This window comes from Rhinoderma darwinii, unplaced genomic scaffold (assembly GCF_050947455.1).
Source record: "Rhinoderma darwinii isolate aRhiDar2 unplaced genomic scaffold, aRhiDar2.hap1 Scaffold_722, whole genome shotgun sequence".
NCBI lineage: Eukaryota > Metazoa > Chordata > Amphibia > Anura > Rhinodermatidae > Rhinoderma > Rhinoderma darwinii.
The window spans coordinates 299,054-321,574 of record NW_027464283.1 but is presented as its reverse complement, the minus strand read 5'-3'; the positions used below and the strand labels follow the sequence as shown (position 1 = coordinate 321,574).

Sequence of the window (22,521 nt, the reverse complement as noted above, 5' to 3'; positions counted from 1 at the left end):
GTCGGTGAGACTTTGGTTTCTGTGACCCCCCTAGTGAGAATGAGGCACATACATAAAGTGGGGGACTCACTTCCTCTGGTGCTGCTTCAGTAGAGCGACCCCAGACATGTGCCCCTGCAGTGCCAGCCGCCGCTGCTTGTCCACGTCACCTTCCATACGTGCAAAAGCGTGCGAGCCGATGAGGGACAGATCGCGGCCCAGCCCTTCATCCTCCTCCGAGGAGTCTGCACACAAGGAATCAGGATTAGTCACAATCCGGGGTACAAACGTGTCAGTCATGGGGGGTCCCAAGTCATAAAATGTCAACATGGACGCTGCATATGTGAAACCGGAACGACACAGATATTAAAGGGCCAGTACAGCAAATAAAAACATGAAAAAAAATCTGTGCTTTTCTTATGTACTTCGTGCTTCATCTACATTTTCAAGATCTCTGCTTGTTGTCAGCGAAAGGGAACATTCCCGTTGACATCCAGAGGATGAAAATGCATCCTAACCTAATACTTCTCAGAGCTGAGGGTTTGTTACAGTTATATCCAGTCTAGACAATCCTCTGTGAGCTAAAACACATCAGCTACACAAAACCCTCTCCTGTCGCAATAGTTTGTTACAATGAATCAGTGCAGGTAAAATGTATCGGTCTCCCCTCTCCCCATTGAAACCATAAGCACACTCGGCTGAGCTGTGGCCGCAGGTCTATGGTGGAGATGAGAGGGAATAGTTATCGACTGAAAGAGCGCTCATCTGACTATCTTAATACGGCCAGCTTTAGATAAGGATGAATGTAAACAAGAATTTTTCAATTTGCTGACAGCAAGCAGAGATCTTGAATACAATCAGTAAATGAAACAAAGAACTTTCCATTACACAATTAGAAAAAAAGACTGGACCGGCCCTTTAACATTTCCGTGCTGTTAAACAGTCACCTTCATGTGCGCCCGGCTTCTCGCAGATTCTGATCTGTCGCTCTGGAACGATTGGTTCTCCATCTGCGTTCCCAATGTCTGGGGGTAAAAGGGGCAGGGAGCTCTGCTCCTCCTGCAGGGACCGAGGGAAGTAAAGTGGAAGGAGATGCAGGTAAGTGGCCTGGAAGAGAAGACGCAGTCAGTCAGTCACACAGGAGCTCAGCGCCTCGCAGTCCATCACAGGAACAGTAAGGAGCGGCCATTATAAGACGCAAACCGCCCAAGAGATCCAGTAACCAACCAACCCAGTAACCAACCCACCCACCCACCAACCAATCAACCAACCCACCCCACCAACCCACCCAGCAACCAACCCAGCAACCAACCAACCAACCCAGCAACCAACCAACCAACCCAGCAACCAACCAACCAACCCAGCAACCAACCAACCAACCCAGCAACCAACCAACCCAGCAACCAACCAACCGTACCTCCTCTTGCTGCGTCACCGCGAACACAACCCTGTCCAGTGCCGAGCCGTGCGACTCCAGGAACCGCCGCACCGTGCCTGGAAGAGAACAGCCTGGAATCAGCTACATATGACAGACGACAAACCCCCCCCACCCCCACAACATGATCCTTATACAAGAGGAACGCTACAGAGGGATACTCTGCACTGTACCCCTACACCAGAGACATCATCCAACTGTAATACTCTGCACTGTACCCCCACACCAGAGACATCATCCAACTGTAATACTCTACACTGTACCCCCACACCAGAGACACCATCCAACTGTAATACTCTGCACTGTACCCCCACACCAGAGACATCATCCAACTGTAATACTCTACACTGTACCCCTACACCAGAGACACCATCCAACTGTAATACCCTACACTGTACCCCTACACCAGAGACATCATCCAACTGTAATACTCTACACTGTACCCCTACACCAGAGACACCATCCAACTGTAATACCCTACACTGTACCCCCACACCAGAGACATCATCCAACTGTAATACTCTGCACTGTACCCCCACACCAGAGACACCATCCAACTGTAATACTCTACACTGTACCCCCACACCAGAGACATCATCCAACTGTAATACTCTACACTGTACCCCCACACCAGAGACATCATCCAACTGTAATACTCTACACTGTACCCCTACACCAGAGACATCATCCAACTGTAATACTCTACACTGTACCCCCACACCAGAGACACCATCCAACTGTAATACCCTACACTGTACCCCTACACCAGACACCATCCAACTGTAATACTCTACACTGTACCCCCACACCAGAGACACCATCCAACTGTAATACTCTACACTGTACCCCTACACCAGACACCATCCAACTGTAATACTCTACACTGTACCCCCACACCAGAGACATCATCCAACTGTAATACTCTACACTGTACCCCCACACCAGAGACATCATCCAACTGTAATACCCTACACTGTACCCCTACACCAGACACCATCCAACTGTAATACTCTACACTGTACCCCCACACCAGAGACACCATCCAACTGTAATACTCTACACTGTACCCCTACACCAGAGACACCATCCAACTGTAATACTCTACACTGTACCCCTACACCAGACACCATCCAACTGTAATACTCTACACTGTACCCCCACACCAGAGACACCATCCAACTGTAATACTCTACACTGTACCCCTACACCAGAGACACCATCCAACTGTAATACTCTACACTGTACCCCCACACCAGAGACATCATCCAACTGTAATACTCTACACTGTACCCCTACACCAGAGACACCATCCAACTGTAATACCCTACACTGTACCCCTACACCAGAGACACCATCCAACTGTAATACTCTACACTGTACCCCTACACCAGAGACACCATCCAACTGTAATACTCTACACTGTACCCCCACACCAGAGACACCATCCAACTGTAATACTCTACACTGTACCCCCACACCAGAGACACCATCCAACTGTAATACTCTGCACTGTACCCCTACACCAGAGACACCATCCAACTGTAATACTCTACACTGTACCCCTACACCAGAGACACCATCCAACTGTAATACTCTACACTGTACCCCCACACCAGAGACACCATCCAACTGTAATACTCTGCACTGTACCCCTACACCAGAGACACCATCCAACTGTAATACCCTACACTGTACCCCTACACCAGACACACCATCCAACTGTAATACTCTACACTGTACCCCTACACCAGAGACATCATCCAACTGTAATACTCTGCACTGTACCCCCACACCAGACACCATCCAACTGTAATACTCTACACTGTACCCCTACACCAGAGACACCATCCAACTGTAATACTCTACACTGTACCCCTACACCAGAGACACCATCCAACTGTAATACTCTACACTGTACCCCTACACCAGACACCATCCAACTGTAATACCCTACACTGTACCCCTACACCAGAGACACCATCCAACTGTAATACTCTGCACTGTACCCCTACACCAGAGACACCATCCAACTGTAATACTCTGCACTGTACCCCTACACCAGAGACACCATCCAACTGTAATACTCTACACTGTACCCCCACACCAGAGACACCATCCAACTGTAATACCCTACACTGTACCCCTACACCAGAGACATCCAACTGTAATACTCTGCACTGTACCCCTACACCAGAGACACCATCCAACTGTAATACTCTGCACTGTACCCCTACACCAGAGACATCCAACTGTAATACTCTGCACTGTACCCCTACACCAGAGACACCATCCAACTGTAATACTCTGCACTGTACCCCTACACCAGAGACACCATCCAACTGTAATACCCTACACTGTACCCCTACACCAGACACACCATCCAACTGTAATACTTTACACTGTACCCCTACACCAGAGACATCCAACTGTAATACTCTACACTGTACCCCTACACCAGAGACATCATCCAACTGTAATACTCTACACTGTACCCCCACACCAGAGACATCATTCAACTGTAATACTCTACACTGTACCCCTACACCAGAGACACCATCCAACTGTAATACTCTACACTGTACCCCTACACCAGAGACACCATCCAACTGTAATACTCTACACTGTACCCCTACACCAGAGACACCATCCAACTGTAATACCCTACACTGTACCCCTACACCAGAGACACCATCCAACTGTAATACTCTACACTGTACCCCTACACCAGAGACATCCAACTGTAATACTCTACACTGTACCCCTACACCAGAGACATCCAACTGTAATACTCTACACTGTACCCCTACACCAGAGACATCATCCAACTGTAATACTCTACACTGTACCGCTACACCAGAGACACCATCCAACTGTAATACTCTACACTGTACCCCTACACCAGAGACACCATCCAACTGTAATACTCTGCACTGTACCCCTACACCAGAGACACCATCCAACTGTAATACTCTACACTGTACCCCTACACCAGACACACCATCCAACTGTAATACTCTACACTGTACCCCCACACCAGAGACACCATCCAACTGTAATACTCTACACTGTACCCCTACACCAGACACCATCCAACTGTAATACTCTACACTGTACCCCTACACCAGAGACACCATCCAACTGTAATACTCTACACTGTACCCCTACACCAGACACCATCCAACTGTAATACTCTACACTGTACCCCTACACCAGAGACACCATCCAACTGTAATACTCTACACTGTACCCCTACACCAGAGACACCATCCAACTGTAATACTCTGCACTGTACCCCTACACCAGAGACATCATCCAACTGTAATACTCTACACTGTACCCCTACACCAGAGACATCATCCAACTGTAATACTCTACACTGTACCCCCACACCAGAGACATCCAACTGTAATACTCTGCACTGTACCCCTACACCAGAGACATCATCCAACTGTAATACTCTACACTGTACCCCTACACCAGAGACATCCAACTGTAATACTCTGCACTGTACCCCTACACCAGAGACATCATCCAACTGTAATACTCTACACTGTACCCCTACACCAGAGACATCATCCAACTGTAATACCCTACACTGTACCCCTACACCAGAGACACCATCCAACTGTAATACTCTACACTGTACCCCTACACCAGAGACACCATCCAACTGTAATACTCTACACTGTACCCCTACACCAGAGACACCATCCAACTGTAATACTCTGCACTGTACCCCCACACCAGAGACACCATCCAACTGTAATACTCTACACTGTACCCCTACACCAGAGACACCATCCAACTGTAATACTCTACACTGTACCCCTACACCAGAGACATCCAACTGTAATACTCTGCACTGTACCCCTACACCAGAGACACCATCCAACTGTAATACTCTACACTGTACCCCTACACCAGAGACATCATCCAACTGTAATACTCTACACCGTACCCCTACACCAGAGACATCATCCAACTGTAATACTCTACACTGTACCCCTACACCAGAGACATCATCCAACTGTAATACTTTACACTGTACCCCTACACCAGAGACATCATCCAACTGTAATACTCTGCACTGTACCCCTACACCAGAGACATCATCCAACTGTAATACTCTACACTGTACCCCTACACCAGAGACATCCAACTGTAATACTCTGCACTGTACCCCTACACCAGAGACACCATCCAACTGTAATACTCTACACTGTACCCCTACACCAGAGACATCATCCAACTGTAATACTCTACACTGTACCCCCACACCAGAGACACCATCCAACTGTAATACTCTACACTGTACCCCTACACCAGAGACACCATCCAACTGTAATACTCTACACTGTACCCCTACACCAGAGACATCATCCAACTGTAATACTTTACACTGTACCCCTACACCAGAGACATCATCCAACTGTAATACTCTGCACTGTACCCCTACACCAGAGACATCATCCAACTGTAATACTCTACACCGTACCCCTACACCAGACATCATCCAACTGTAATACTCTACACTGTACCCCTACACCAGAGACATCATCCAACTGTAATACTTTACACTGTACCCCTACACCAGAGACATCATCCAACTGTAATACTCTGCACTGTACCCCTACACCAGAGACATCATCCAACTGTAATACTCTACACCGTACCCCTACACCAGAGACATCATCCAACTGTAATACTCTACACTGTACCCCCACACCAGACACCATCCAACTGTAATACTCTACACTGTACCCCCACACCAGAGACACCATCCAACTGTAATACTCTACACTGTACCCCCACACCAGACACCATCCAACTGTAATACTCTACTCTACACTGTACCCCTACACCAGAGACACCATCCAACTGTAATACTCTACACTGTACCCCTACACCAGACACACCATCCAACTGTAATACTCTACACTGTACCCCCACACCAGAGACACCATCCAACTGTAATACTCTACACTGTACCCCCACACCAGAGACATCATCCAACTGTAATACTCTACACTGTACCCCCACACGAGAGACATCATCCAACTGTAATACTCTACACTGTACCCCCACACCAGAGACACCATCCAACTGTAATACTCTACACTGTACCCCTACACCAGACACCATCCAACTGTAATACTCTACACTGTACCCCCACACCAGACACCATCCAACTGTAATACTCTACACTGTACCCCTACACCAGAGACCTCATCCAACTGTAATACTCTACACTGTACCCCTACACCAGAGAAATCATCCAACTGTAATACTCTACACTGTACCCCCACACCAGAGACACCATCCAACTGTAATACTCTACACTGTACCCCTACACCAGAGACATCATCCAACTGTAATACTCTGCACTGTACCCCTACACCAGAGACATCATCCAACTGTAATACTCTGCACTGTACCCCTACACCAGACACCATCCAACTGTAATACTCTACACTGTACCCCCACACCAGACACCATCCAACTGTAATACTCTACACTGTACCCCTACACCAGAGACATCATCCAACTGTAATACTCTACACTGTACCCCTACACCAGAGACACCATCCAACTGTAATACTCTACACTGTACCCCTACACCAGAGACATCATCCAACTGTAATACTCTGCACTGTACCCCTACACCAGAGACATCATCCAACTGTAATACTCTGCACTGTACCCCTACACCAGAGACATCATCCAACTGTAATACTCTGCACTGTACCCCTACACCAGAGACATCATCCAACTGTAATACTCTGCACTGTACCCCTACACCAGAGACATCATCCAACTGTAATACTCTACACTGTACCCCTACACCAGAGACATCATCCAAATGTAATACTCTACACTGTACCCCCACACCAGAGACACCATCCAACTGTAATACTCTACACTGTACCCCTACACCAGAGACATCCAACTGTAATACTCTACACTGTACCCCCACACCAGAGACATCATCCAACTGTAATACTCTACACTGTACCCCTACACCAGAGACATCATCCAACTGTAATACTCTACACTGTACCCCTACACCAGAGACACCATCCAACTGTAATACTCTACACTGTACCCCTACACCAGAGACATCATCCAACTGTAATACTCTACACTGTACCCCTACACCATCCAACTGTAATACTCTACACTGTACCCCTACACCAGAGACACCATCCAACTGTAATACCCTACACTGTACCCCTACACCAGAGACACCATCCAACTGTAATACTCTACACTGTACCCCTACACCAGAGACACCATCCAACTGTAATACTCTGCACTGTACCCCCACACCAGAGACACCATCCAACTGTAATACTCTACACTGTACCCGTACACCAGACACACCATCCAACTGTAATACTCTACACTGTACCCCTACACCAGACACCATCCAACTGTAATACTCTACACTGTACCCCTACACCAGAGACACCATCCAACTGTAATACTCTACACTGTACCCCTACACCAGAGACACCATCCAACTGTAATACTCTGCACTGTACCCCCACACCAGAGACACCATCCAACTGTAATACTCTACACTGTACCCCCACACCAGAGACACCATCCAACTGTAATACTCTACACTGTACCCCTACACCAGAGACACCATCCAACTGTAATACTCTGCACTGTACCCCCACACCAGAGACACCATACAACTGTAATACTCTACACTGTACCCCTACACCAGAGACACCATCCAACTGTAATACTCTACACTGTACCCCTACACCAGAGACATCATCCAACTGTAATACCCTACACTGTACCCCCACACCAGAGACACCATCCAACTGTAATACTCTACACTGTACCCCTACACCAGAGACACCATCCAACTGTAATACTCTACACTGTACCCCTACACCAGAGACACCATCCAACTGTAATACTCTGCACTGTACCCCTACACCAGACACCATCCAACTGTAATACTCTACACTGTACCCCTACACCAGAGACACCATCCAACTGTAATACTCTACACTGTACCCCTACACCAGACACACCATCCAACTGTAATACTCTGCACTGTACCCCTACACCAGAGACATCATCCAACTGTAATACTCTACACTGTACCCCTACACCAGAGACATCATCCAACTGTAATACTCTACACTGTACCCCTACACCAGACATCATCCAACTGTAATAGTCTACACTGTACCCCTACACCAGACACACCATCCAACTGTAATACTCTACACTGTACCCCTACACCAGAGACATCATCCAACTGTAATACCCTACACTGTACCCCCACACCAGAGACACCATCCAACTGTAATACTCTACACTGTACCCCTACACCAGAGACACCATCCAACTGTAATACTCTACACTGTACCCCTACACCAGAGACACCATCCAACTGTAATACTCTGCACTGTACCCCTACACCAGACACCATCCAACTGTAATACTCTACACTGTACCCCTACACCAGAGACACCATCCAACTGTAATACTCTACACTGTACCCCTACACCAGACACACCATCCAACTGTAATACTCTGCACTGTACCCCTACACCAGAGACATCATCCAACTGTAATACTCTACACTGTACCCCTACACCAGAGACATCATCCAACTGTAATACTCTACACTGTACCCCTACACCAGACACCATCCAACTGTAATACTCTGCACTGTACCCCTACACCAGAGACATCATCCAACTGTAATACTCTACACTGTACCCCTACACCAGACACCATCCAACTGTAATACTCTACACTGTACCCCCACACCAGAGACACCATCCAACTGTAATACTCTACACTGTACCCACACACCAGAGACATCATCCAACTGTAATACTCTACACTGTACCCCTACACCAGAGACACCATCCAACTGTAATACTCTACACTGTACCCCTACACCAGAGACACCATCCAACTGTAATACTCTACACTGTACCCCCACACCAGAGACACCATCCAACTGTAATACTCTACACTGTACCCCTACACCAGAGACATCATCCAACTGTAATACTCTACACTGTACACCTACACCAGAGACACCATCCAACTGTAATACTCTACACTGTACCCCCACACCAGAGACACCATCCAACTGTAATACTCTACACTGTACCCCTACACCAGAGACATCATCCAACTGTAATACTCTACACTGTACACCTACACCAGAGACATCATCCAACTGTAATACTCTACACTGTACCCCTACACCAGAGACACCATCCAACTGTAATACTCTACACTGTACCCCTACACCAGAGACATCATCCAACTGTAATACTCTACACTGTACCCCTACACCAGAGACATCATCCAACTGTAATACTCTACACTGTACCCCTACACCAGAGACACCATCCAACTGTAATACTCTACACTGTACCCCCACACCAGAGACACCATCCAACTGTAATACTCTACACTGTACCCCTACACCAGAGACATCATCCAACTGTAATACTCTACACTGTACCCCTACACCAGAGACATCATCCAACTGTAATACTCTACACTGTACCCCTACACCAGAGACACCATCCAACTGTAATACTCTACACTGTACCCCCACACCAGAGACACCATCCAACTGTAATACTCTACACTGTACCCCTACACCAGAGACATCATCCAACTGTAATACTCTACACTGTACCCCTACACCAGAGACACCATCCAACTGTAATACTCTACACTGTACCCCCACACCAGAGACACCATCCAACTGTAATACTCTACACTGTACCCCCACACCAGAGGAGGCCGTGATGAGACATTTCAGGCAGTTTTTCCTCGAGGTTTGAGTGTTTTCTATTTGATTGAATATCGGTGTGAAGCTTTTGTATGTTACTCTCTTTATTCTTCAGCTCTATTAATCACTGGGGTGGGTGTTCGCCCCCCTTGCAATATCCCTATTTTTAAAGCGCGATGTTCTGCAGGAGACTCACGCAGGGCGATGTGTGCGGCGTCTTCCACTGGGTAGCCCCTCTTTTGAGTGCTGATCACACAGAATCCCACGGAGGACACAGCTTGTTCTCTGCAGAAACAGACATGATGGGATGAAAGGCTGGACCGCAGCGCCACCTGGAGGCCCCTCGTAAAATCATTACACTCACAGATAATACAGACTGAGAAATGCAATGGTAGACGGACGAGAGGAGTGAGAGACGGCAGTGAATACCACATGGAAAAAGAAGACGTCATAACAAGTTACATCCATACACTGATCACAGCTAGAGCTGCATTAACAGTTTTGCTGAATGCAAATTCGTATCCATTGGCCCGGTGTAGGAAGATAAAGATCTAGCTGCACGGCTGAGGTTCCACACTGCATTGCATTCTGTGTACTTTCTTAACATTAAAATTACTGAAACCATTCTACTGTACAAAGTGAAGACCCGAAACAAGAGGGAGGATCAAGGACACATGAATTTGTGAAGCTCCAAAGCAGAAATATGAATGCAGCTTTGGTTGCGACTAGAGTACAAAGTGATATAACTGGAGGAGTCATGTAGTGTATACGATACAATGTAACAATACAGGGTATAACTGGAGGAGGGGTCACGTAGTGTATATGATACAATGTAACAATACAGGATAGAACTGGAGGAGGGGTAATGTAGTGTATATGATACAATGTAACAATACAGGGTATAACTGGAGGAGGGGTCATGTAATGTAGTGTATATGATACAATGTAACAATACAGGGTAGAACTGGAGGAGGGGGTCACGTAGTGTATATGATACAATGTAACAATACAGGATATAACTGGAGGAGGGATAATGTAGTGTATACGATACAAATTAACAATACAGGGTAGAACTGGAGGATGGGGTCATGTAGTGTATGGGATACAATGTAACAGTACAGGCTATAACTGGAGGAGGGGTCATGTAGTGTATATGATACAATGTAACAGTACAGGATATAACTGGAGGAGGGATAATGTAGTGTATATGATACAATGTAACAATACAGGATAGAGCTGGAGGAGGGGTAATGTAGTGTATATGATACAATGTAACAATACAGGATATAACTGGAGGAGGGGTCAAGTAGTATATATGAGACAATATAACAATACAGGATATAACTGGAGGAGGGGTCATGTAGTGTATATGATACAATGTAACAATACAGGGTATAACTGGAGGAGGGGTCATGTAGTGTATATGATACAATGTAACAATACAGGACATAACTGGAGGAGGGGGTCATGTAGTATATATGATACAATGTAACAATACAGGATATAACTGGAGGAGGGATAATGTAGTGTATATGATACAATGTAACAATACAGGATAGAACTGGAGGAGGGGTCATGTAGTATATATGATACAATGTAACAATACAGGATATAACTGGAGGAGGGATAATGTAGTGTATATGATACAATGTAACAATACAGGATAGAACTGGAGGAGGGGTCATGTAGTATATATGATACAATGTAACAATACAGGATATAACTGGAGGAGGGTTCACGTAGTGTATATGATACAATGTAACAATACAGGATATAACTGGAGGAGGGGTCACGTAGTGTATATGATACAATGTAACAATACAGGGTAGAACTGGAGGAGGGAGTCATGTAGTGTATACGATACAATGTAACAATACAGGGTATAACTGGAGGAGGGGGTCATGTAGTGTATACGATACAATGTAACAATACAGGCTATAACTGGAGGAGGGGTCATGTAGTGTATATGATACAATGTAACAATACAGGGTATAACTGGAGGAGGGGTCATGTAGTGTATATGATAAAATATAACAATACAGGGTATAACTGGAGGAGGGGTCATGTAGTGTATATGATACAATGTAACAATACAGGGTATAACTGGAGGAGGGGTCACGTAGTGTATATGATACAATGTAACAATACAGGGTATAACTGGAGGAGGAGGGGTCATGTAGTGTATATGATACAATGTAACAATACAGGGTATAACTGGAGGAGGGGTCACGTAGTGTATATGATACAATGTAACAATACAGGGTATAACTGGAGGAGGAGGGGTCATGTAGTGTATATGATACAATGTAACAATACAGGGTATAACAGGGCAGAGACCGTAATTATTCTCTGTATTTAGAAGGGGAAGACTTCATCATTTGCTGTTCTACCAGAATTTCTCCATTTGTCAGGATATCACGGACGGCCAGAAACCACAAGTCACATGTGTGTCACCCCCAGCGTCACGAGTGCGGTGTGTAATGCTCGGTGAGCTGGAGGGAGATTATCGGAGATTTACATTTATAGTGAAATTCTTCGTTTTAATCATGAAACGACTGTTGCCCATCACTATACTCGCTGCAGGACCCTCCAGCGGTGACGCTGAACCTCAGAACACGAAGCAGCAAGAAGGGCACAATAACAAAGGAATAATTAGTTACTTGGCGAGCTGGAGGACGTTTCTGTAGCAGCTGTACAGGGAGCTCTCAGCCGCCGTGCGGTACTTGTTCTTGTACTTAGGACCGACAGTGTGGATGATGTAGCGGGCGGCCAAGTTAAATCCCTTGGTGAGCTTAGCCTCTCCTGTCCTGCAACCTGCCGGGAAAATGGTGACAAGTGCCCAGTGAGAGAGACTGGTGGGAGGAGGGGGAACAGCGATCAGGAGGTGAGGGGAGGAGGGGGAACAGCAATCAGGAGGTGAGGGGAGGAGGGGGAACAGCAATCAGGAGGTGAGGGGAGGAGGGGGAACAGCAATCAGGAGGTGAGGGGAGGAGGGGGAACAGCAATCAATCAGGAGGTGAGGGGAGGAGGGGGAACAGCAATCAGGAGGTGAGGGGAGGAGGGGGAACAGCGATCAGGAGGTGAGGGGAGGAGGGGGAACAGCGATCAGGAGGTGAGGGGAGGAGGGGGAACAGCGATCAGGAGGTGAGGGGAGGAGGGGGAACAGCGATCAGGAGGTGAGAGGAAGGAAGAAGAGGAGGAGGGGGAACAGCGATCAGGAGGTGAGAGGAAGGAAGAAGAGGAGGAGGGGGAACTGGGATCAGGAGGTGAGAGGAAGGAAGAAGAGGAGGAGGGGGAACAGGGATCAGGAGGTGAGGGGGAGGAGGGGGAATAGCGATCGGAAGGTGAGGGGAGGAGGGGGAACAGCGATCGGAAAGGTGAGGGGAGGAGGGGGAACAGCGATCGGAAAGGTGAGGGGAGGAGGGGGAACAGCGATCAGGAGGTGAGAGGAAGGAAGAAGAGGAGGAGGGGGAACAGCGATCAGGAGGTGAGAGGAAGGAAGAGGAGAAGGAGGGGGAACAGCGATCAGGAGGTGAGAGGAAGGAAGAAGAGGAGGAGGGGGAACAGGGATCAGGAGGTGAGGGGAGGAGGGGGAACAGGGATCAGGAGGTGAGGGGAGGAGGGGGAGGAGAGGGAGGAGGGGGAGGAGCGATCGGAAAACGAGAGGAGGAGGGGGAATAGCGATCGGAAGGCGAGAGGAGGAGGGGGAATAGCGATCGGAAGGCGAGAGGAGGAGGGGGAATAGCGATCGGAAGGCGAGAGGAGGAGGGGGCATAGCGATCGGAAGGCGAGAGGAGGAGGGGGCATAGCGATCGGAAGGCGAGAGGAGGAGGGGGCATAGCGATCGGAAGGCGAGAGGAGGAGGGGGCATAGCGATCGGAAGGCGAGAGGAGGAGGGGGCATAGCGATCGGAAGGCGAGAGGAGGAGGGGGCATAGCGATCGGGAGGTGAGAGGAGGAGGGGAGGGGGAATAGCGATCAGGAGGTGAGAGGAGGAGGAGGAGGGGAGGGGAATAGCGATCAGGAGGTGAGAGGAGGAGGGGAGGGGGAATAGCGATCAGGAGGTGAGAGGAGGAGGAGGAGGAATAGCGATCAGGAGGTGAGAGGAGGAGGGGGAACAGCGATCAGGAGGTGAGGGGAGGAGGGGGAACAGGGATCAGGAGGTGAGGGGAGGAGGGGGAACAGGGATCAGGAGGTGAGGGGAGGAGGGGGAGGAGAGGGAGGAGGGGGAGGAGCGATCGGAAGGCGAGAGGAGGAGGGGGAATAGCGATCGGAAGGCGAGAGGAGGAGGGGGAATAGCGATCGGAAGGCGAGAGGAGGAGGGGGAATAGCGATCGGAAGGCGAGAGGAGGAGGGGGAATAGCGATCGGAAGGCGAGAGGAGGAGGGGGAATAGCGATCGGAAGGCGAGAGGAGGAGGGGGAATAGCGATCAGGAGGTGAGAGGAGGAGGAGGAGGAGGGGAGGGGGAATAGCGATCAGGAGGTGAGAGGAGGAGGAGGAGGGGAGGGGAATAGCGATCAGGAGGTGAGAGGAGGAGGAGGAGGGGAGGGGGAATAGCGATCAGGAGGTGAGAGGAGGAGGAGGAGGAATAGCGATCAGGAGGTGAGAGGAGGAGGGGGAACAGCGATCAGGAGGTGAGGAGAAGGGAGGAGAGGAGGGGGAACAGCGATCAGGAGGTGAGAGGAGGAGGAGGAAGAGAGGGGGGGAACAGCGATCAGGAGGTGAGAGGAGGAGGAGGGGAGGGGGAATAGCGATCAGGAGGAGGAGGAATAGCGATCAGGAGGTGAGAGGAGGAGGAGGGGGAACAGCGATAAGGAGGTGAGAGGAGAAGGGAGGAGAGGAGGGGGAACAGCGATCAGGAGGTGAGAGGAGAAGGGAGGAGAGGAGGGGGAACAGCGATCAGGAGGTGAGAGGAGAAGGGAGGAGAGGAGGGGGAACAGCGATCAGGAGGTGAGAGGAGGGGGAGAATAGCGATCAGGAGGTGAGAGGAGGGGGAGAATAGCGATCAGGAGGTGAGAGGAGGGGGAGAATAGCGATCAGGAGGTGAGAGGAGGGGGGATAGCGATCAGGAGGTGAGAGGAGGGGGGATAGCGATCAGGAGGTAAGAGGAGGGGGGGGGGGAATAGCGATCAGGAGGTGAGAGGAGGGGGGATAGCGATCAGGAGGTGAGAGGAGGGGGGGGGGATAGCGATCAGGAGGTGAGAGGAGGGGGGAATAGTGATAGGAGGTGAGAGGATGGATGTAAGCACAGGAACTAGGAGAACCAAGAAGTGAAATCAAGAAAAAAAAACAATAGAAAAGGTTCAGCAGACAGGATAATAGGAGTTAAATGACCATTGCCCCAGATGTATAAATATATACGGACTGCATGGAGCGACAGCAGTAGGGGTTATTACAGATTACAATGTCCACCAGGTGGCGCACCTTTCAGCTTCTGCATGTCCTCCTGCAGCTCTGCCCCAGCGTAGCGGTAAATACTGTCTGACACGGGGTTCTTGTCGTTGAGGGTCTCATTGCTGGTGTTGACCACCGCCGTGCAGTTCAGTAACGCCACATCACCCCTCCTGGCGAGCACATAAAAACTTGTGAAACGTTTATACAATTATCACACACACTGCACCGGCACTGCATATACCAACACTTCGCCTTGTTCCCTGCACAGCAGCGCTCCCAGCCATCGCTGTGCAGTGAACTGCAACACAGCTCCATTCATGTGTATTCACAGCGGGCGGACGGGAGCATTGCCCTGCAGGGAAATACTGCGAAGGAGCTGCAGCGCATAAGAAATGTTAAAAAAAAGCTGCTGCATATTAAATAAAAACTAAAAATCTACTTTCCGCGATGGCGTGCAGTCCATGCACATGACCACTACAGCCAATCACTGGCCACAGCAGTGACATGCCATACATCAGATTGATTGACAGCAGCGGTCACGTGGATGTACAGCACGCCATCGCTGCAGGACAGGGAGACAAAGTCTGGCAGGGGCCACTGGGGATCTGCACTGGAGCAGCAGGGAATTAACAGGGGAGTCCTTTTTCTGTTTGTATTTTAGAACCTCTCCAGAAAACTTAAATCTCGGACAGCCCTTTTAACCCCTTCCCACTTTGGCCACTTTTGACCTTCCTGACCGAGCCTCATTTTTCTAATCTGACATGTGTCACTTTATGTGGTAATAACTCCGGAATGCTTTCACCTATCCAAGCGATTCTGAGATTGTTTTCTCGTGACACATTGGACTTTATGTTACTGGCAAAATTTGCTCGATATGTTCAGTATTTAATTGTGAAAAACACCAAAATTTAGCGAAAAATGGCAAAAATTAGCATTTTGCTCAACTTAAATGTATCTGCTTGTAAGACAGGCCGTTATACCACACAAAATAGTCGCTAATTAACATCCCCCATATGTCTACTTTAGATTGGCATAGTTTTCTGAACATCCTTTTATTTTTCTATGACCTCACAAGGCTTAGAACTTTAGCTGCAATTTCTCACATTTTCAAGAAAATTTCAAAAGGCCGTTATTACAGGGGCCAGTTCAGTTGTGAAGTGGCTTTGAGGGCCTTATATATTAGAAAGTCCCCATAAATCACCCCATTTTAACAACTTCACCCCTCAAAGAATTCAAAACAGCATTTAGAACGTTTCTTAACCCTTTAGACTTTTCACAGGAATTAAAGCAAAGTAGAGGTGAAATTTACAAATTGCATATTTTTTTTTTGCAGAAATAATTTTTTAATCCAATTTTCTTTATAACACAGAAGGTTTTACCAGAGAAACGCAACTCAATATTTATTGCCCGGGTTCTGCAGTTTTAGGAAATATCCCACATGTGGCCGTAGCGTGCCACTGGACTGAAGCACCGGCCTCAGAATCAAAGGAGCACGTGGGGGCCTTATTTTTATTAGAATATATTTTAGGCACCAAGTCAGGTTTGAAGGACTCTTGCGGTGCCAAAACAGTGGAAACACCCCAAAAGTGACCCCATTTGGGAAACTACACACCTCAAGGAAATTATCTAGGGGTGTAGTGAGCATTTTGACCGCACAGATTTTTTACAGAAATTATTGGAAGTAGGCCGTGAAAATTAATATCTACATTTTTTTCAAAGAAAATGTAGGTTTAGCATTTTTTTTTCTCATTTCCACAAGGACTGAAGGAGAAAAAGCACCGCAAAGTCTGTAAAACAATTTCTCCCGAGTAAAACAATACCTCACATGTGGTAATAATCGGCTATTTGGACACACGGCAGGGCTTAGAAGGGAAAGAGCGCTATTTGGCTTTTGGAGATCACATTTAGCAGGAATGGTTTGCGGAGGCCAGGTCACATTTACAAAGCCCGTGAGGGGACAAAACAGTGAAAATGCCCAAAAAGTGACCCCATTTAGGAAACTACACCCCTTGAGGAATTCATCTAGGGGTGTAGTAAGCATTTAGACCCCATAGAATTTATTAGAATTGGGCAGTGAAAATAAAAACAATCCTTTTTCTTCAATAAGACGTAGCTTTAGCGCAAAATTGTTCATTTTCTCAACAAATAAAAGGAAAAAAAAACAAACAAAGAACCTAACATTTGTAAAGCAACTTCTCCCGAGTACGGCAATACCCCATATGTGGTCATAAACTGCTGTTTGGGCACACGGCGGGGCTCAGAACGGAAGGAGCGCCATTTGGAGTGCAGATTTTGCTGGATTGGTTTCTGGGTGCCTGTGGGACCAAAACAGTGGAGACCCCCCCAGAAGTGACCCCATTTTGGAAACTACACCCCTCAATGCATTCACCTAGGGGTGTAGTAAGCATGTTAACCCCGCAGGTGTTTTGTAGAAATTAGTGTGCACTCGATGTTGCAGAGTGAAAATGGGATTTTTTTCCATAGATATGCCAATATGTGGTGCCCAGCTTGTGCCACCATAACAAGACAGCTCTTTAATTATTATGCTGGGTTTCCCGGTTTTAGAAACACCCTACATGTGGCCCTACTCTTTTGCCTGGACATTCGACCAGGCTCAGGAGTGAAAGACTACCATGTAAAATTGAGGCCTAATTTGGCGATTTACAAAGTATTGGTTCACAATTGCAGAGGCTCAGATGTGAAATAATAAAAAGAAACCCCCCAGAAGTGACCCCATTTGAAAGCTACACCCCTCAAGGCATTTATTAAGGGGTCTAGTGAGCATTTTCACCCCACAGGTCTTTTCCATAAATGAATGCACTGCGGATAGTGCAAATTAAACATTTATATTTTTCCCTAGATGTGCCATTCAGTGGCAAATATGTCGTGCCAAGCTTATGCCACTGGAGACACACCCCAAAAATTGTTAAAAGGGTTCTCCCGGGTATGACGATGCTATATATGTGGAAGGAAACTGCTGTTTGGGCACGCTGTAGGGTTCAGAGCGGAGGGAGCGCCATTTGGAGAGCGGATTTTGCTTGGTAGATTTGTTTGATTATTGCTGGTGTTTCCATTTATAATGTGGGGGTACATGTAAGCCGGGCAGAGTACATCAGGGGCATAGTCAGGTGGTATAATGTGGGGGTACATGTAAGCCGGAGCAGAGTACATCAGGGGCATAGTCAGGTGGTATAATAATGTGGGGGGCACATGTAAGCAGGGCAGAGTACATCAGGGGCATAGTCAGGTGGTATAATAATGTGGGGGGTACATGTAAGCCGGAGCAGAGTACATCAGGGGCATAGTCAGGTGGTATAATAATGTGGGGGGTACATGTAAGCAGAGCAGAGTACATCAGGGGCATAGTCAGGTGGTATAATAATGTGGGGGGGGGTACATGTAAGCAGGGCAGAGTACATCAGGGGCACAGTCAGGTGCTATAATAATGGGGTAAAATAATCCATAGATGTGTGTTACGCTGTGATCAATCCTTTCTGCACAGGCCGGTGTCGCACTGATATATGGCGTCCTTTCTTATCCCCCTTTTGGTCCACACTCCGCACCTTTGCAGTTTGGGGAATTTTGCTGGGAAGTGTTGTCCCGGTATAATACGGGTGCCCTCGCTTCCAGCAGATATGTTTGGGTCCTCCCCTTTCTGGTATAATCCGGGCGCCCTCGCTTCCAGCAGATATGTTTGGGTCCTCCCCTTCCTGGTATAATACGGGCGTCCTCGCTTCCAGCTGATATGTTTGGGCCCTTCCCTTCCCGGTATAATACGGGCGCCCTCGCTTCCAGCAGATATGTTTGGGTCCTCCCCTTTCTGGTATAATCCGGGCGCCCTCGCTTCCAGCAGATATGTTTGGGTCCTCCCCTTCCTGGTATAATACGGACGCCCTCGCTTCCAGCAGATATGTTTGGGCCCTCCCCTTCCTGGTATAATACGGGCGTCCTCGCTTCCAGCAGATATGTTTGGGCCCTCCCCTTGCTGGTATAATACGGGCACCTTCGCTTCCAGCAGATATGTTTGGGTCCTCCCCTTCCTGGTATAATACGGGCACCCTCGCTTCCAGCAGATATGTTTGGGCCCTCCCCTTGCTGGTATAATACGGGTGCCCTCGCTTCCAGCAGATATGTTTGGGTCCTCCCCTTTCTGGTATAATCCGGGCGCCCTCGCTTCCAGCAGATATGTTTGGGTCCTCCCCTTCCTGGTATAATACGGACGCCCTCGCTTCCAGCAGATATGTTTGGGTCCTCCCCTTCCTGGTATAATACGGGCACCCTCGCTTCCAGCAGATATGTTTGGGCCCTCCCCTTGCTGGTATAATACGGGCACCTTCGCTTCCAGCAGATATGTTTGGGTCCTCCCCTTCCTGGTATAATACGGACGCCCTCGCTTCCAGCTGATATGTTTGGGCCCTTCCCTTCCTGGTATAATACAGGCACCCCCGCTTACAGCAAATATGTTTGGGTCCTCCCCTTGCTGGTATAATACGGGCACCTTCGCTTCCAGTAGATATGTTTGGGCCCTCCCCTTACTGGTATAATACGGGTGCCCTCGCTTCCAGCAGACATGTTTGGGCCCTCCCCTTCCTGGTATAATACGGGCACCCTCGCTTCCAGCAGATATGTTTGGGTCCTCTCCTTCCTGGTATAATACGGGCGCCCTCGCTTCCAGCAGACATGTTTGGGTCCTCTCCTTCCTGGTATAATACGGGCGCCCTCGCTTCCAGCAGATATGTTTGGGTCCTCCCCTTCCTGGTATAATGCGGGCGCCCTCGCTTCCAGCAGACATGTTTGGGTCCTCCCCTTCCTGGTATAATACGGGCGCCCTCGCTCCAAGCAGATATGTTTGGGTCCACCCCTTCCTGGTATAATACGTGCGCCCTCGCTCCCAGCAGATATGTTTGGGTCCACCCCTTCCTGGTATAATACGGACGCCCTCGCTTCCAGCAGATATGTTTGGGTCCTCCCCTTCCTGGTATAATACGGGCGCCCTCGTTTCCAGCAGATATGTTTGGGTCCTCCCCTTCCTGGTATAATACGGGCGCCCTCGCTTCCAGCAGATATGTTTGGGCCCTCCCTTCCTGGTATAATACGTGCGCCCTCGCTCCCAGCAGATATGTTTGGGTCCTCCCCTTCCTGGTATAATACGGACGCCCTCGCTTCCAGCAGATATGTTTGGGTCCTCCCCTTCCTGGTATAATACGGGCGCCCTCGCTTACAGCAGATATGTTTGGGTCCTCCCCTTCCTGGTATAATACGGGCGCCCTCGCTTCCAGCAGATATGTTTGGGTCCTCCCCTTTCTGGTATAATCCGGGCGCCCTCGCTTCCAGCAGATATGTTTGGGTCCTCCCCTTCCTGGTATAATACGGACGCCCTCGCTTCCAGCAGATATGTTTGGGCCCTCCCCTTCCTGGTATAATACGGGCGTCCTCGCTTCCAGCAGATATGTTTGGGCCCTCCCCTTGCTGGTATAATACGGGCACCTTCGCTTCCAGCAGATATGTTTGGGTCCTCCCCTTCCTGGTATAATACGGGCACCCTCGCTTCCAGCAGATATGTTTGGGCCCTCCCCTTGCTGGTATAATACGGGTGCCCTCGCTTCCAGCAGATATGTTTGGGTCCTCCCCTTTCTGGTATAATCCGGGCGCCCTCGCTTCCAGCAGATATGTTTGGGTCCTCCCCTTCCTGGTATAATACGGACGCCCTCGCTTCCAGCAGATATGTTTGGGTCCTCCCCTTCCTGGTATAATACGGGCACCCTCGCTTCCAGCAGATATGTTTGGGCCCTCCCCTTGCTGGTATAATACGGGCACCTTCGCTTCCAGCAGATATGTTTGGGTCCTCCCCTTCCTGGTATAATACGGACGCCCTCGCTTCCAGCTGATATGTTTGGGCCCTTCCCTTCCTGGTATAATACAGGCACCCCCGCTTACAGCAAATATGTTTGGGTCCTCCCCTTGCTGGTATAATACGGGCACCTTCGCTTCCAGTAGATATGTTTGGGCCCTCCCCTTACTGGTATAATACGGGTGCCCTCGCTTCCAGCAGACATGTTTGGGCCCTCCCCTTCCTGGTATAATACGGGCACCCTCGCTTCCAGCAGATATGTTTGGGTCCTCTCCTTCCTGGTATAATACGGGCGCCCTCGCTTCCAGCAGACATGTTTGGGTCCTCCCCTTCCTGGTATAATACGGGCGCCCTCGCTCCAAGCAGATATGTTTGGGTCCACCCCTTCCTGGTATAATACGTGCGCCCTCGCTCCCAGCAGATATGTTTGGGTCCACCCCTTCCTGGTATAATACGGACGCCCTCGCTTCCAGCAGATATGTTTGGGTCCTCCCCTTCCTGGTATAATACGGGCGCCCTCGTTTCCAGCAGATATGTTTGGGTCCTCCCCTTCCTGGTATAATACGGGCGCCCTCGCTTCCAGCAGATATGTTTGGGCCCTCCCTTCCTGGTATAATACGTGCGCCCTCGCTCCCAGCAGATATGTTTGGGTCCTCCCCTTCCTGGTATAATACGGACGCCCTCGCTTCCAGCAGATATGTTTGGGTCCTCCCCTTCCTGGTATAATACGGGCGCCCTCGCTTCCAGCAGATATGTTTGGGTCCTCCCCTTCCTGGTATAATACGGGCGCCCTCGCTTCCAGCAGACATGTTTGGGTCCTCTCCTTCCTGGTATAATACGGGCGCCCTCGCTTCCAGCAGATATGTTTGGGCCCTCCCTTCCTGGTATAATACGGGCACCGTCGCTTCCAGCGGATATGTTTGGGACCTCCCTTTCCTGGTTCCCTAATTTTAGGTCCTTGATATATCGCCTCTTCAAACAGAAGAAATGTTCCCCTCGGGCACAACTGCATATTTTTTATTTCCTGACTTATTGGAGTCATAACTAATTGTATTTTTTCATAGACGTAGCGGT

At 48.8% G+C, this 22,521-nt stretch overlaps 1 protein-coding gene across 1 annotated transcript in view; it reads right to left on the bottom strand.

The window, feature by feature from the left end:
* The window catches only part of GDAP2 (ganglioside induced differentiation associated protein 2), a 90,338-nt gene that overhangs the window by 48,309 nt on the left and 19,508 nt on the right, over positions 1–22,521 (bottom strand). Inside the window, exons 2-7 of the mRNA XM_075849263.1 lie at positions 15,627–15,766; positions 12,863–13,016; positions 10,399–10,487; positions 1,397–1,473; positions 927–1,086; positions 71–224 (exon numbers count right to left, since the gene is read on the bottom strand). Coding sequence (XP_075705378.1) covers positions 71–224; positions 927–1,086; positions 1,397–1,473; positions 10,399–10,487; positions 12,863–13,016; positions 15,627–15,766 — 774 coding nt within the window. The remainder of the gene's footprint in view (positions 1–70; positions 225–926; positions 1,087–1,396; positions 1,474–10,398; positions 10,488–12,862; positions 13,017–15,626; positions 15,767–22,521) is intronic.